Genomic DNA, 15,510 nt, shown 5'->3' on the forward strand with positions numbered 1-15,510 from the left:
CATTAGGGTCACTTAAACCGATTCCAGCTAAATCACGAAAGATATTTGCAAGGTTTTTTCATTCCTAAGTTTGAGCTGCTTCTTTTGCATTTAGTGTATTTGTGTTATGAAGTTCTAGGTCTTTACATTTTCATTCATTTTTATGGTTGCTTAAAAAAATGAAAACCTACCCATTTTTTATAAGATAAAAAGCATTTTCATCATTACGATTAACTGTAGGACTTGCAACACATGACTCTATCCGGAGAACGTATTGATTTCCATCAGCGCCTGTCACAAATATTCCCACATAGAGAATTGATCCAACAATCACGTTTTCATTATTTTCATATGGTACTGAAAATGATGGATTTTTATAAGCAGCCATGGTAACGGGATATGATCCAGTCCCATTGACTCCAGACAGGAATACCCTTCTGAGAAGACAAACACATGTTCAGGTAACAAAACCAATAACAATTTAAATCACAATTTATTTCCTGATAAATAGCAATAGCTTTCAAACACCAATGTCACCCTAATAAAATTTACATTTTAATGCATTAAAGAGGAACTGCAGTCTGCTCACATAATTTGTAATAAAAACATATTTGCCATTCTGAAGCTTCCCTCCAACCACTTTGCACATTTTATATATACTGTAATTCTGTACTTGCCAAATATACTGCGGAAATCTCCCTCCGCTAAATCTGGCTGCATCTATTTTAACTGTGGGCAGCTGAAGCTGCTGACTGTTCACCTCCTGGATTTACACAGACACACACATATATACACACACACATACTGTATATACAGACACACACATACACATATATACAGAGAGAGACACTAACACCACTGCTTCCCTGCACATTTCTCCTCTTTGACGAATACTCATAGATCTCTGCAGTCTCCTGTTATCTTCACCTTCATTCAGCCCCCTACAGCTCTGCAGCTCTCATTGGCTCTCCTATAACTCATCCCTCCCTTGCTGTTAAACTCTCACTAAAGTGAGAAAGAGCTTTTCATGATGTCATTAGCTTAGGCTAATTACCAGAAAAGAAAGAGGAAGTGGGATGTATAAGGTATTTACAGGCAGGAAAAAATGTTTTACTATGCAAAGCTAAAACAAGTGCAGAAGATTTATTAGATGGAAAGGTGAAAAAAATGACTGAAGGTCCGCTTTAAGAAAAGCAAGAAAAAGCCAAGCCAGTTTCTGTGGCTAAACCACAGCACAGATGTACCCACTATTTTCATGTGGTAAACCCGCAGTTTCCCATAGACTTTCATTCGTTTGCGTGTTTCCTGAAAGCACACCAAAGATGAAGCATGCAGCATTTTTGGTGCAAATTTAGAAAGTGCACAAAAAATGTACAACATAATAGAAAGTCTATGGAGAATCACTGGTTAATCGCACAAAAACGGCAGGTATATTCACACTGTGGCCAAGGTGCCACATGTGTGGCAATGTGAAACTGTCCCTAAAACCTTAAAATGCAGTAAAAGTATCTGGTTTGGGAGTATTTTAAGGAGTTGTAAAGTCAGAAGGTTTATTATCTTAATACATTCTATGCATTAAGATAAAAAGCCTTCTGTGCGCAGCAGCCCCCTCAGTCACCCTAATACTTACCTGAGCCCCATCTCTATCCAGTGATGTCCACGAGTCCCTCAGCCGTCTGGGACTTCCTCCTGATTAGCTGAGATACAGTAGCAGCGCCACTGGCACTCACTGCTGTCAATCAAATCAGTTAGCCAAAAAGGGGTGAACGGCAGCTCCTTGTCTGAATAGACACACAGAGCTGCAGCTCGGCTCAGGTGCCCCTATAGCAAGCTGCTTGCTGTGGGGGCTCTGAACAGGAGAGAGGGGCCAGGAGCACCGGAGAGGGACCTGAAAAGTAAGGTGGAGGATCCAAGCTGCCCTGTCCAAAACCACTGCACAGAGGAGGTAAGTATACAAGTTGTTTAAAAAATAAATAAAAATACGCAAGACTTTACAATCATTTTTATGTGATATATGTAAAAAAATTGTTTTCCTTTCTGTTTCCATTGGAGAGTTTTCTCATGATATTTTGTTCCTTTGACACTCTGTCACCAGGACAGGACAAACAGTATAGGGAAATCTCACCATTGGGGGTCACAGACAGCAATACAAACTTTGACAGTGGCCTTAAAGTGTATGTTCTTTACATGAAAATATGAACCCCCCAGGTCCCTGCTGCACTGATCCATACAGCCCAGTGCAATGACCTTGAGGTTCGAAAAATGCACTAATCTCTCTCTTATTTCCCTAGGGATGCATCAGAGTGGTTCTGATTGGCCATTGCAGTCAAGTGCCGGCACTGACCAATCAGAACTCTCTGATCCCTCCCGGCATTTCTAGGGAAAAAAAAAAAGAGGAAAATTTACATTTTAAATTCCCAGGACCACTGCACTTGACCTTCAGCATCTACATTGATATCTTTCAGTTATGGTCATGTCAATGCTATCCTTTGATCCTACCCTGCCAGTGTCCAAGCCCCCTAACCCCAGCCATATCATGACACATCATTTTTCTGATTGTATTGAAGCGGATTGTATTATCCCAGGCCAGGAAGTAAATGCTGACCCTGGGTGATGCCTGAACAAAGTTGGCGCTCCAAAGAGAAAAGCAGGTAAAAGCATTGTCAGGGTGAGAATGTTGATCCCTGTGATGGATAGCAAATCCCTCAAAGTGTTACACTCACTGATTACTTTGCATTTGAACATGATATAAAAAAAGTCCAATACTGCACAAATGTCACAGAAGCATCAGGATAATATTGATCTCAATCAGTCCATGAATCTTCAACATCAATCCTGGGATGGTTAGATTAATAGGTGTAGCTTTCACAGGGTCACCACCACCACCGTACTCCAAGGGGGGAGGAGAAATGCCCACTCACCAGATGCTGTGGCCCAAAACACTCTCGTGCCTGAGCGATACAAGCCTGAAGGATTAGTCTTTGATCCGCACCCAGACCAGATTCCACACCGACTAGATCGATAAGGCTCAGCAGCATAAGGGAAGAGAGACAAAATCCCACTAGTGTGATAACGTTTTGAAAGCTTTATTGTAACTATAAAATAGGTAAACCACTCACATTGTCTCCAAACAACATCCGCATGTCATAACATCACACAGGATAGGAGAAGGATACCCTTCGGGAGTCCGTGCCCAGGCTCCACGCCGTGAGCCTCGCGCCGTCCGGGTGTCCCGAGCTCCTAGATAGTAGAAATGGTCGCCCCCGGTGAAGAAGTCGGAAGTACGAAACGCGTCGGGGCGTGGTCAGGCGGCGTAACCATTTCTACTATCTAGGAGCTCGGGACACCCGGACGGCGCGAGGCTCACGGCGTGGAGCCTGGGCACGGACTCCCGAAGGGTATCCTTCTCCTATCCTGTGTGATGTTATGACATGCGGATGTTGTTTGGAGACAATGTGAGTGGTTTACCTATTTTATAGTTACAATAAAGCTTTCAAAACGTTATCACACTAGTGGGATTTTGTCTCTCTTCCCTTATGCTGCTGAGCCTTATCGATCTAGTCGGTGTGGAATCTGGTCTGGGTGCGGATCAAAGACTAATCCTTCAGGCTTGTATCGCCCAGGCATGAGAGTGTTTTGGGCCACAGCATCTGGTGAGTGGGCATTTCTCCTCCCCCCTTGGAGCACGGTGGTGGTGGTGACCCTGTGAAAGCTACACCTATTAATCTAACCATCCCAGGATTGATGTTGAAGATTCATGGACTGATTGAGATCAATATTTTCCTGATGCTTCTGTGACATTTGTGCAGTATTGGACTTTGCATAGTCTTACTTTTGGTGTATGTTTTAGCATACATATATACGGCACTAACCTTTTTGGTTTAGTCTTGCGCTACTGGTTCATTTAGAGGTTATTATTGATTGCCTTCTAACTTTTCCATTGTCACATATTTTCTTGTCAAGTAGCAGCATTGCCATTTACCTTTTCAGAGTATTGTCCTCACTTAGCGCTTGGGGCGGCTTACTTTTGGTTGCTTTAGGTTTCGGTGGGTTCTGTAAGCTTTCTTTTGGATGATTTAAAAAAAATCTATGGCTTGGTCTGCATTAACACCATATACATTCGGGATCGAAAGTTTGGGCACCCCAGGTAAACATTTGTATTAATGTGCATAAAGAAGCCAAGGAAAGATGGAAAAATCTCCAAAAGGCATCAAATTACAGATTAGACATTCTTATAATATGTCAACAAAAGTTAGATTTTATTTCCATCATTGCCACTTTCAAAATTACAGAAAACAAAAAAATGGCATCTGAAAAGGTTTGGGCACCCTGCAGAATTTATAGAATGCACTTTGGAAGGCTGAGACCTGCCAGTGTCATGGATTGTTCTCAATCATCATCTGGGAAGACCAGTTGATGTCAATCTCAAAGGTTTTAAATGCCCAGACTCATCTGACCTTGCCCCAACAATCAGCATCATGGGATCTTCTAAGCAGTTGTCTAGAAAAATGAATCTGAAAATAGTTGACGCTAACAAAGCTGGAGAAGGCTATAAGAAGATAGCAAAGCGTTTTCAGATGTCAATATCCTCTGTTCGGAATGTAATTAAGAAATGGCACTCATCAGGAACAGTGGAAGTTAAAGCAAGATCTGGAAGACCAAGAAAAATATCAGACAGAACAGCTCGCAGGATTGTGAGAAAAACAATTCAAAACCCACGTTTGACTGCACAATCCCTCCAGAAAGATCTGGCAGACACTGGAGTTGTGGTACACTATTCCACTATAAAGAGATACTTGTACAAATATGGTCTTCATGGAAGAGTCAGCAGAAGAAACCCTCTTCTACGTCCTCACCACAAAAATCAGCGTTTGAACTTTGCAAATGAACATATAGACAAGCCTGATGCATTTTGGAAACAAGTTCTGTGGACCGATGAGGTTGAAATTGAACTTTTTGGCCGGAATGAGCAAAGGTACGTTTGGAGAAGAAGGGGCACAGAATTTAATGAAAAGAATCTCTGTCCAACTGTTAAGCATGGGGGTGGATCAATCATGCTTTGGGGTTGTATTGCAACCAGTGGCACAAGGAGCATCTCACGAGTAGAAGGAAAAATGGATTCAATAAAATTTCTGCAAATTTTGGATGGTAACTTGATGCCATCTGTAAAAAAGTTGAAGTTAAAGAGAGGATGGCTACTACAAATGGATAATGATCATAAACACACCTCGAAATCCACGGGGGATTACATCAAGAGGCGTAAACTGAAGGTTTTACCATGGCCTTCACAATCTCCTGACCTCAACATAATTGAAAATCTATGGATAGACCTTAAAAGAGCAGTGCGTGACAGACAGCCCAGAAATCTCAAAGAACTGGAAGACTTTTGTAAGGAAGATTGGGCAAAGACACCTCAAACAAGAATTGAAAGACTTTTGGCTGGCTGCAAAAAGCGTTTACAAGCTGTGATACTTGCCAAAGGGGGCAGTACAAGATATTAACTCTGCAGGGTGCCCAAACTTTTGCAGACGACATTTTTTTGTTTTCTGTAATTTTGAAAGTGTAAATGATGGAAATAAAATCAAACTTTTGTTGACATATTATAAGAATGTCTAATCTGTAATTTGATGCCTTTTGGAGATTTTTCCATCTTTCCTTGGCTTCTTTATGCACATTAATACAAATCTTTACCTGGGGTGCCCAAACTTTCGATCCCCACTGTAGAACAAAATATCATACTCATGGATCCAAAAAACTCTAAGCTGTGTATAAATAGTATTTATGTATAAATGTTATAAATATTAAAAACCAGTAATGGAAGGGAGAAGTTAAAGTGATTGTAAAGTCTTGTTTTTTTTTTTTTTTTTTAATAACAAACATGTTATACTTACCTACTCTGTGAAGTGGTTTTGCACAGAGCAGCCCAGATCCTCCTATTGTCGGGTCCCTCTTCGGTGCACCTGGCCCCTCTCTCCTGATTAGTGCCTTCATAGCAAGCAGCTTGCTATGGGGGCACCCGACCGGAGTCACAGCTCCGTGTATCCATTCAGACACGGAGCCGTGACCCGGACCCGCCCCCCCTCTCCTGATTGGCTAAATGATTTTGATTGACAGCAGCAGGAGCTGTCTCAGTCAATGAGGAAGGGAGTCCCAGGCAACTTAGACACCCCTGCAACATTGCTGGATAAAGACAAGCTCAGGTAAGTATTAGGGGGGCTGCTACACACAGAAGTTTTTTTTTTTAAAAAAAACCTTCTGCCTTTACAATCCTTTTAATGAAGGAGAAAGAACAAATACACTATATTACCAAAATTATTGGGACACCTGCCTTTACACGCACATGAACTTTAATGGCAACCTAGTCTTACTCCGTAGGGTTCAATATTGAGTTGGCCCACCCTTTGCAACTATAACAGCTTCAACTCATCTGGGAAGGCTGTCCACAAGGTTTAGGAGCGTGTCTATGGGAATGTTTGACCATTCTTCCAGAAGCACATTTGTGAGGTCAGGCACTGATGTTGGACGAGAAGGCTTGGCATGCGGTCTCCGCTCTAATTCTTCTCAAAAGTGTCCCAAGGTCCTGTTCCAACATGACTGCGCACCAGTGCGAAAAGCAAGGTCCGTAAAGACATGGATGAGCGGGTTTGGGTTGAAGGAACCTGACTGGCCTGCACAGAGTCCAGACCTCAACCCGATAGAACACCTTTTGGAGCTGAGACTCCAAGCCAGGCCGTCTCGTCCAACATCAGTGCCTGACCTCACAAATGCGCTTCTGGAAGAATGATCAAACATTCCCATAGACATATTCCTAAACCTTGTGGACAATCTTCCCAGAAGAGTTGAAGCTGTTATAGCTGCAAAGGGTGGGCCAACTCAATATTGAACCTTACAGACCAAGATTGGAATGCCAATAAAGTTTATGTGCGTGTAAAGACAAGCGCCCCAATACCTTTGGTAATATAGTGTATGTTAGTAACTTTACAAAAACAACTCTCTATATTTTTTCTTACTGTTGGGTTATATTTCCAGGCAGTTTCAGACTTGTTACCATATTCCGTTTGTACACACAGGTAAAGGTAAAGCTGATATTATTAAATCTGATGATGGGGGTATCCAGGATTCCAATGTAAAGGGAGTTGGAAATGTAGATATAGGAGTCATCGTACTGTGGAAAGAGGAGAATGCTTTCAAACTGGTGTAAGCAAACAGAAACAAGTTAGACATTTTACCTCAAATTTATTCTGCCTCTGTCAAGTAATTATCAATGCAAAAACAGCTTTGAAATATAGGGGTCACTTTACTATTTGATGGCCTAATGGAAATGAAGTCTGTGAAATGTTGAGCCCAACAATTGATAGGCTTCCCCTAGCAATAAATGGAAAGTCTACTGCACTTGCATGGACCAGCTGGGGGTGGTGGTGAGGGTTGTGAAGAAACTATGTAGCACCCAGTGGCACCAAAGATAAGATCTTCATGAAAATAGATCAGTTAGTGAAAACTAACTGGGGCTTTCTGGGGGAAAGGGGACCTGCATTTAAAGGATAAATGTACTAAAATACAGTTATCCCTTACAGCCCATCACTAGCCCAATTTCCTTTAAAAGAATAGAGAAGCGTTAAAAAGGTTCTAAAGGCAGAATTTTTTTTTACCTTCATAGCCTGATCTCGATCCAGCTGTGTGCACAAGACCTGAAACTCTCTTAGCTACTTGCCTCCTCTTTGGCTCAGACACAGCAGCAGGAGCCATTGGCTCCCACTGCTGTCAATCACAGTCAGTGAGGAGGGAGCAGGGGCAAGCCACCCTCTAGGTGTCCTATGGATACACAGAGCCAGGCTTGGGAGCAGGCACATACGAGTGTCCGTATAGAAAGCGGCTTGCTTTGTAGGCCTCCAGTGAGGGGGGGGGGGGGGTGGATGAAGCCAGGAATGCTGGTGGGGGACCCAAGAAAAGTAGGATTGGGGCTTCTCAATGCAAAACCATTACACAGAGCAGGTGAATTACATTTAAACCTTTACAATCGCTTTAAGATTTCTCTCAGTGACCCCATTGAGAAGATCTTCTCACACGTCCTATCACTGTGATGCTTATAAATTAAATCTCTCCAATAGGGATGCAGGCAGAAAAAAAAAAAAAAGCTGACAGAGGCCTAACTCTTCCCTGGTCTTTCCTAAGGTCTCGTTCACACTGGAACATGGTGCAGGAAATCTGTGTTCTGTGCCATTTCCAGCACTGCATTCAAAACACACTGGGCGTGCGATCTGCTGTGCATATCAGTATAATTCAAACAACACCCCCAAGGGCAGATCACAAATGCAGTGCACTTGCCTGCACCGGATCGCATGGTGTCGCAGTATCATGTGATCTAGTGCAGTATGTTTTTGAAAAGTAGTGAATGCAGTGTGATTTCAGTCCATTCAAATGAATGGGCTGCCAGTTGCACTGCACTGAATATCACAGGAATCGCACAAAAATGCAGACTTGTGCGATTCAGGTTTGAACTGCCCCTAAATGAGATGGAAAGTTTGGGCTGGAGTTTGACCCTAGGCTATCTTTTCAGGAAAAAAATTTAAGCAAATTCCTAAGGGTCACTTGTTTAAAAAATATATTCCCTGTGGTAAAAACACAATCTGATAACACAAGAGCTGCTAAAATGAATGAATAAATAAATCAGTAGTGTGCTACCGTCATTTTGTTTCCACACCAATCAGGTGTTGCTTGAGCCTGGACAGAAATCACTCTCTTGCCATCGACGATGTTTTCAATAGGAAACATGCAGTACACTGATGAATTTCTCAGATGCATTGTGGAAGAGTCGTAGCCGAGTGTTCGTAGCTCACATCGCTTGATTTCAACTGTCATTGCATTGTTTTCACAGACGACCGTAGGCTGAAAATTACTACGTGCTGAAAAAATTCAACAAAAGAGTAACTATAAATCAATCAATCAGTGGGCAATGCCTACAAAGACTGTTGTTTTATAGATGTACATCGATCCACTCCTTACTAGTCACTACTGATTACAGACATTTCATCCATTGGGCCCAGTGCCCTAACAAACAGAAGGGATTCCTAAATCTCAATTGAACCCTCATTATTTCTCTAATGAAGTCAGGCTGTACATACAGTAATAAATATGGGGATCTTTTACCTGTTTAAAAAAATAAATGTAAAAAAAATGTATCAAACAAGCAAAGTATTATCTGAATATGAAAAAACATAATCATTTCAATGGTACAAGAGTACAAATCCTGACATAAGGTATGAATGGAAAGTACAGGTATGAGTATAGCAAATAGTCATGTAGAAGTCTGCAGTATATAATCCCAGCTGTCTGGAATATGATGAGCAATTTTGTAAGATGGAACGTCTTCTACCTTTATTTTTAATTGCTGCAGCAAGGGATAAATATCGTGTATTGGTGGCACGAAGGAAAGTTGGCTCGTAGTTCTCTCACACAAATCAGGAGCTCATATCCCTCTTCTCCAGACAATGCTCCAATCAACAGTACTCTCTTCCTGAGTAACATTGCTGATTAGTCAGTGTTTGGTGGTGGGGGTGGGGGTGGGGCGTGTCAGACCACTGGAGAGTCAAACCACTGCCTTATGTTAGGGAGTCGCAGTCCGACTCTCCTATTGGCTGACAGCGCTTTGTACTTTAATCCTTGCTGCAACACCTAACTGCTAAAGAAATAAACAAGCCCCTTCTTTATTACTGTATGAGGACACTGCATTACAGTAATACATAGCGAGGGTTCAATTGCAGCTTTCTATTCAACACTGATAGCCTATATTCAAACCATTTTGATTTGAACTCGGTTGTAAAGAAATGCAAGCTCATCCCTATTATCCATCCAGTTCTGAGATTTACACAGCTCTTCCACTCAGTGCACACCTATCTGGCAGGGCAGGGAACCTGATTTTTCCACACAGGAAAGAAAAAGCTGCACACTGATATGATCATCTCTCTGTCACTCCGCTCTCTCCTCCACTTAACATGCTTCTTTCCCTGCAATACAGCTGATTGGCTCCTTGTGCCGTGTTTCTCCCATCAAACCTCTACTGTACAGGAACTGCTGGAGGCTGATAGCATATCAAATTCATGTACTTATACTGCAAACCAACAGGAGCAAGAAAAAAGACAACTCGCTCACCCGGTGCTCGAAAAAAACAAATAAAAGGTCTAAAATATAGACAATCCAAGATAAGCTGCTGCTAAAGGTAAAACAGAATAAAGGAAGGGTGTATACACTAGGTAATAAAGCATATAGCCACACCATAGATGACACACTAGCAGCGCTACTAAACCTTATGCCAACACATAAATAGTGTATCACCACATATATGCATGTAAAGGAAATAAATATATATAAAAACTCTGTAATGGGTGAAATAATGTAAAGTTCATGCACTGAGTCCAAATATCCACCAGAGGTGACAGTCCAAATGCTGTAGATCCTCAATTGATGAGTGTTCACAACACAAAGTAAGAAGGAACCTCCACCTCACCACTGTGCCCACCCCTTGGTTGTAAACTTACCGGAAAGGCGATATATGCAAGCCAAATAATGCCGTCATAGGTTGGGAGCCACTAGACCCTCCGATCACCTCTAGACCCTGGATATAGGATAGACTTCACTGCCAATACCCTGATGAATTTCCAAAGCCTAGCGACCACTGGATAGAGCACGCCCTCTGTTGAAGTCATTCGCTGACGAAACGCATCAGGGCGCGGTCACGCGGTCACTAAGGTTACCTACGTCACACGTCAGACCCGGAAGCTCGGCCAGCTAAGTACCGAGCGGTGAGCTGTAAGAACGGGGAACGGCTGCAGGACACAGGTCTACCTTTCTTTCTATGCTTGTATGTTTTTGATCTATGTAAGTGCATTACTTGAGGGGTCTGTCTGCTTGGGGAAATAAAGTTTAAGTTATGCAGTATCACGCTATGTGACCTCATTACTTTTCCATGGACTACGGTATGCCAATTGGTCTAATCCAGTGGTCGCTAGGCTCATCAGGGTATTGGCAGTGAAGTCTATCCTATATCCAGGGTCTAGAGGTGATCGGAGGGTCTGGTGGCTCCCAACCTATGACGGCATTATTTGGCTTGCATATATCGCCTTTCCGGTAAGTTTACAACCAAGGGGTGTGCACAGTGGTGAGGTGGAGGTTCCTTCTTACTTTGTGTTGTGAACACTCATCAATTGAGGATCTACATCGTTTGGACTGTCACCTCTGGTGGATATTTGGACTCAGTGCATGAACTTTACATTATTTCACCCATTACAGCGTTTTTATATATATTTATTTCCATTACATGCATATACATGTACTTATACTGCTTGTATTTAATTAGGGCATAAAAGGATGTATTAAACTATAGCTAAAGGAAAATATTTTTTTCGTTTTTTTTCCATTTTGAATAGAGTGGAGAAGGATTAGAGCCCCTATCAGTTTTTATTGCTATCTGTGTCCCCGTTAGGGAGATTCACCTTCTCTAGTTGTCCTGTTTACCATTATCATTGAAAGTGAAAGTAAGAAAAAAAAAAAATCCCAAATTTTGGGTTGCCCCAGAAAAGTAATAGAGGGAAAATCTTCCAATGGGGACACTAGTTCTGGTAAACTGGGGGTCCCCAAGGAATTCCCCTTGATTTGCAGGGATTTTCCCTCACTTCCTCTTTGGCTATGGAACAAAAATTGAAGGGAAATCTCCACAATGGGACAAAGGTGGCGAAAAAAAATCTGACAGGGGTTATAACCCTCCCTTGCTCTTATAAAACTGAAAAAAAAAAAAGTTTTGCCTATAGTTCTGCTTTAACCACATAACAACCGCCCGTCGCAGTTTTACTGCGGCAGGCAGCCGCTCCTGGGCAAAGTGACGTTATTTTATGTCGCTTGCTCAGGAGACTCTAGGGGGCGAGAGCGCGCCGGCGGTGGCACGCTCCCGCTCGTTAGCTGGGGAGCCAGTGAGTGTGGCTGGCGACTCCGATGGCCGCCGGCCACTCGCAATCTCCCGCAGCAGAGAGAGAAGGACAGACTGCTGATGTAAACACAGCCGTCTGTCATTCTCCCTGAAGTAATCACAGAGGCTATGTGATCCTGCTATATAGGATCGCATGTCTCTGTGATTACTTCACAAGCCACGCACCCTGACAGTTAGAATCACGCCCCTAGGGAAACATTTAAGCCAGTGATCACCAGTAATGTTAACCCCTTCCCTGCCAGTGTCCTTTTTACAGTAACAGTGCATATTTTTTAGCACTGATTAATTTAGTAATGTCACTGGTACCCCCAAAAGTGTCAAAAATGTCAGTTAGGGGTCCGATCTGTCCGCTGCAATGTTGCAGTCCCTCAAAAAAAAAAAAAAAAAAACCGCAGATCGCCGCCATTACTAGTCAAAAGAAAAAAAAAAAAAACTATTAAAATTACATCCCGTAGTTAGTAAACGCAATAACTTTTGCGCAAACCAATCAAAATACGCTTATTGCCTTTTTTTTTCACCAAAAATATGTAGCAGAAAACAAATTGGCTTAAAATGTTAAAAAATTTTGATTTTTACATTTTTTTTGAGAATTTCATATAAAAAAATGTGAAAAATATTGTAATTTTTTCAAAATTGTCGCACTTTTTTTGTTTATAGTTAAAAATAAAAGTCACACAGGTGATCAAATACCACCAAAAGAAAGCTCTATTTGTGCGGAAAAAAAGGACGTCAATTTCGTTTGAGTACAGCATTGCATGACCGCGCAATTGTCCGTTAAAGTAACGCAGTACCGAATCGCAAAATAGGGCCTGGTCATTGAGCAGCCAAATCCTCCGGTCCTTAAGTGGTTAAGCTCTTGTGGGCCCCCATTAACCACTTCAATACCGGGCACTTTCACCCCCTTCCTGCCCAGGCCAATTTTCCCCTTTTAGCGCTGTTGCATTTTGAATGACAATTGCGCGGTCATGCAACACTGTACCTACACCAAATTTATGTCATTTCCCCCCCAAATAGAGCTTTCTTTTGGTGGTATTTGATCACCTCTGGGTTTTTTCCTTTTTGCTAAACAAATAAAAAAAGACCGAAAAGTTTGAAAAAAAAAAAGTTTTTTTGTTTATGTTATACAATTTTGTAAATAAATAAGTTTTTTCCTGCACTGATGAGCACTGATGAGACTGCACTGACAGGCACTGATGAGGAGGCACTGATGGAGTGGCACTGATAGGGTGGCACTGATAGGCGGCACTGATAGGTAGCACAGATATGCAGCATTGGTGGGCACTGATAGGCGGCACTGCTGGTCACTGATAGGCGGCATTGATGGGCACTGATAAGTGGCACTGATAGGTGGCACTGATGGGCACTAATGGGCACTAATAGGCGGCACTGGTGGGCACTGATAGGCGGCACTGATAGGCGGCACTGACGGACGGCACTGATGGGCACTAATGGGCACTGATAGGTGGCACTGGTGGGCAATAATGGGCACTGGTGGGCGACACTGAAAGATGGCAATGATGGGCACTGGTGGGCAGCACTGATAGGGAGGGCATTGGTGGGCAGCACTGATGGGGAGGGCAATGGGGGGCTCCCTGAGCCCTGATTGCCATCCCTGGTGGCCATAGTGGGCATCCCTGGGGTCATAGTTGGGCATCCCTGGGGTCATGGGTGGGCATCCCTGGTGGTTCTATTGCCCCCCCCGAGGGTCTGCACTGGTAATCAATGATCTGATTACCAGTGCCGACCCCCCCCCCCCCCCTGTCAGGGGAGCCGCCGATCGGCGCTCCTTTACTTGTGCCTGTCAGGCACAAACTAAGGAAAGCCGATCAACGGCTGTTCCTGTTTACTATGTGACCAGCTGTGATTGGACACGGCTAGTCACATGGTAAAGAGCCTACGTCAGAGGCTCTTTACCGAGATCGGAGATGCAGGGTGTCAGGCTGACACCTCGCATCACCGATCGCCGCTCAGCTTGTATAACAGTGTAAAATTGCTGTCCCCTCAAAATAACTCAACACACAGCCATTAATGTCTAAACCGCTGGCAACAAAAGTGAGTGCACCCCTAAGTTAAAATGTCCAAATTGGGCCCAAAGTGTCATTTTTTTGTGTGGCCACCATTATTTTCTGGCACTGCCTTAACCCTCTTGGGCATGGAGTTCACAGATTGCCACTTGAGTCCTCTTCCACTCCTCCATGATGACATCACGGAGCTGGTGAATGTTAGAAACCTTGTGCTAATCAACCTTCCGTTTGAGGATGACCCACAGATGCTCAATAGGGTTTGGGCCTGGAGACATGCTTGGCCAGTCCATCACCTTAACCCCTAGCTTCTTTAGCAAGGCAGTGGCTGTCTTGAAGGTGTGGTTGGAGTCGTTATGTTGGAATACTGCCCTGAGGCCCAGTCTCCGGAGCAGATCATGCTCTGCTTCAGTATATCACAGTACATATTGGCATTCATGGTTCCCTCAATGAACTGTAGCTCCCCAGTGCCATACAGCCCCAGACCATGACACTCCCACCACCATGATTGACTGTAGGCAAGACACACTTGTCTTTGTACTCCTCACCTGGTTGTCGCCGCACACGGTTCACACCATCTGAACCAAAAAAGTTTATCTTGGTCTCATCAGACCACAGGACATGGTTCCAGTAATCCATGTCCTTAGTCTGCTTGTCTTCAGCAAACTGTTTGCGGGCTTTCTTGTGCATCATCTTTAGAGGAGGCTTCCTTCTGGGACGACAGCCATGCAGACCAATTTGATGCAGTGTGCGGCGTATGATCTGAGCACTGACAGGCTGACCCCCATCCCTTCAACCTCTGCAGCAATGCTGGCAGCACTCATACGTCTATTTCCCAAAGACAACCTCTGGATATGATGCTGAGCACGTGCACTCAACTTCTTTGGTCGACTTCTAAGTGGAACCTGTCCTGTTAAACTGCTGTATGATCTTGGCCACCATGCTGCAGCTCAGTTTCAGAGTTTTGGCAATCTTCTTATAGCCTAGGCCATCTTTATGTAGAGCAACAATTATTTTTTTCAGATCCTCAGAGAGTTCTTTGCCATGAGGTGCCATGTTGAACTTCCAGTGACCAGTATGAGAGAGGGAGAGCTATAATACCAAATTTAACACACCTGCTCCCCATTTACACCTGAGACCTTGTAACACCTACGAGTCACATGACACCAGGGAGGGAAAATGGCCAATTAGGACATTTTCACTTAGGGGTGTACTCACTTTTGTTGCCAGCGGTTTAGACATTAATGGCAGTGTGTTGAGTTATTTTGAAGGGACAGAAAATTTATACTGTCATACAATCTGTACACTCACTACTTTATATTGTAGCAAAGTGTCATTTCTTCAGTGTTGTCACATGAACAGATATAATAGATTATTTACAAAAATGTGAGGAGTGTACTCAATTTTGTGAGATACTGTATGTCAGTCCCTATACCTGTCTCTGATCTGACCTGTACATTAACCCTCACCAACCTTGTTCTGCACATTTGTATATTAACCTCTTGCCGCCTGCCCAGGGGGGCTCGGCTC

At 43.3% G+C, this 15,510-nt stretch overlaps 1 protein-coding gene across 1 annotated transcript in view; it reads right to left on the reverse strand.

The window, feature by feature from the left end:
• Positions 1 to 15,510, reverse strand: part of LOC309547397 (uromodulin-like) — an 879,146-nt gene that overhangs the window by 12,413 nt on the left and 851,223 nt on the right. The window contains exons 3-5 of the mRNA XM_082247241.1: positions 8,662 to 8,882; positions 6,990 to 7,144; positions 171 to 416 (exon numbers count right to left, since the gene is read on the reverse strand). Of these exons, the coding sequence (XP_082103367.1) occupies positions 171 to 416; positions 6,990 to 7,144; positions 8,662 to 8,882 (622 nt within the window). The remainder of the gene's footprint in view (positions 1 to 170; positions 417 to 6,989; positions 7,145 to 8,661; positions 8,883 to 15,510) is intronic.

The sequence above is a fragment of the Pelophylax lessonae genome (assembly GCF_965119305.1).
Source record: "Pelophylax lessonae genome assembly, chromosome: 2".
NCBI lineage: Eukaryota > Metazoa > Chordata > Amphibia > Anura > Ranidae > Pelophylax > Pelophylax lessonae.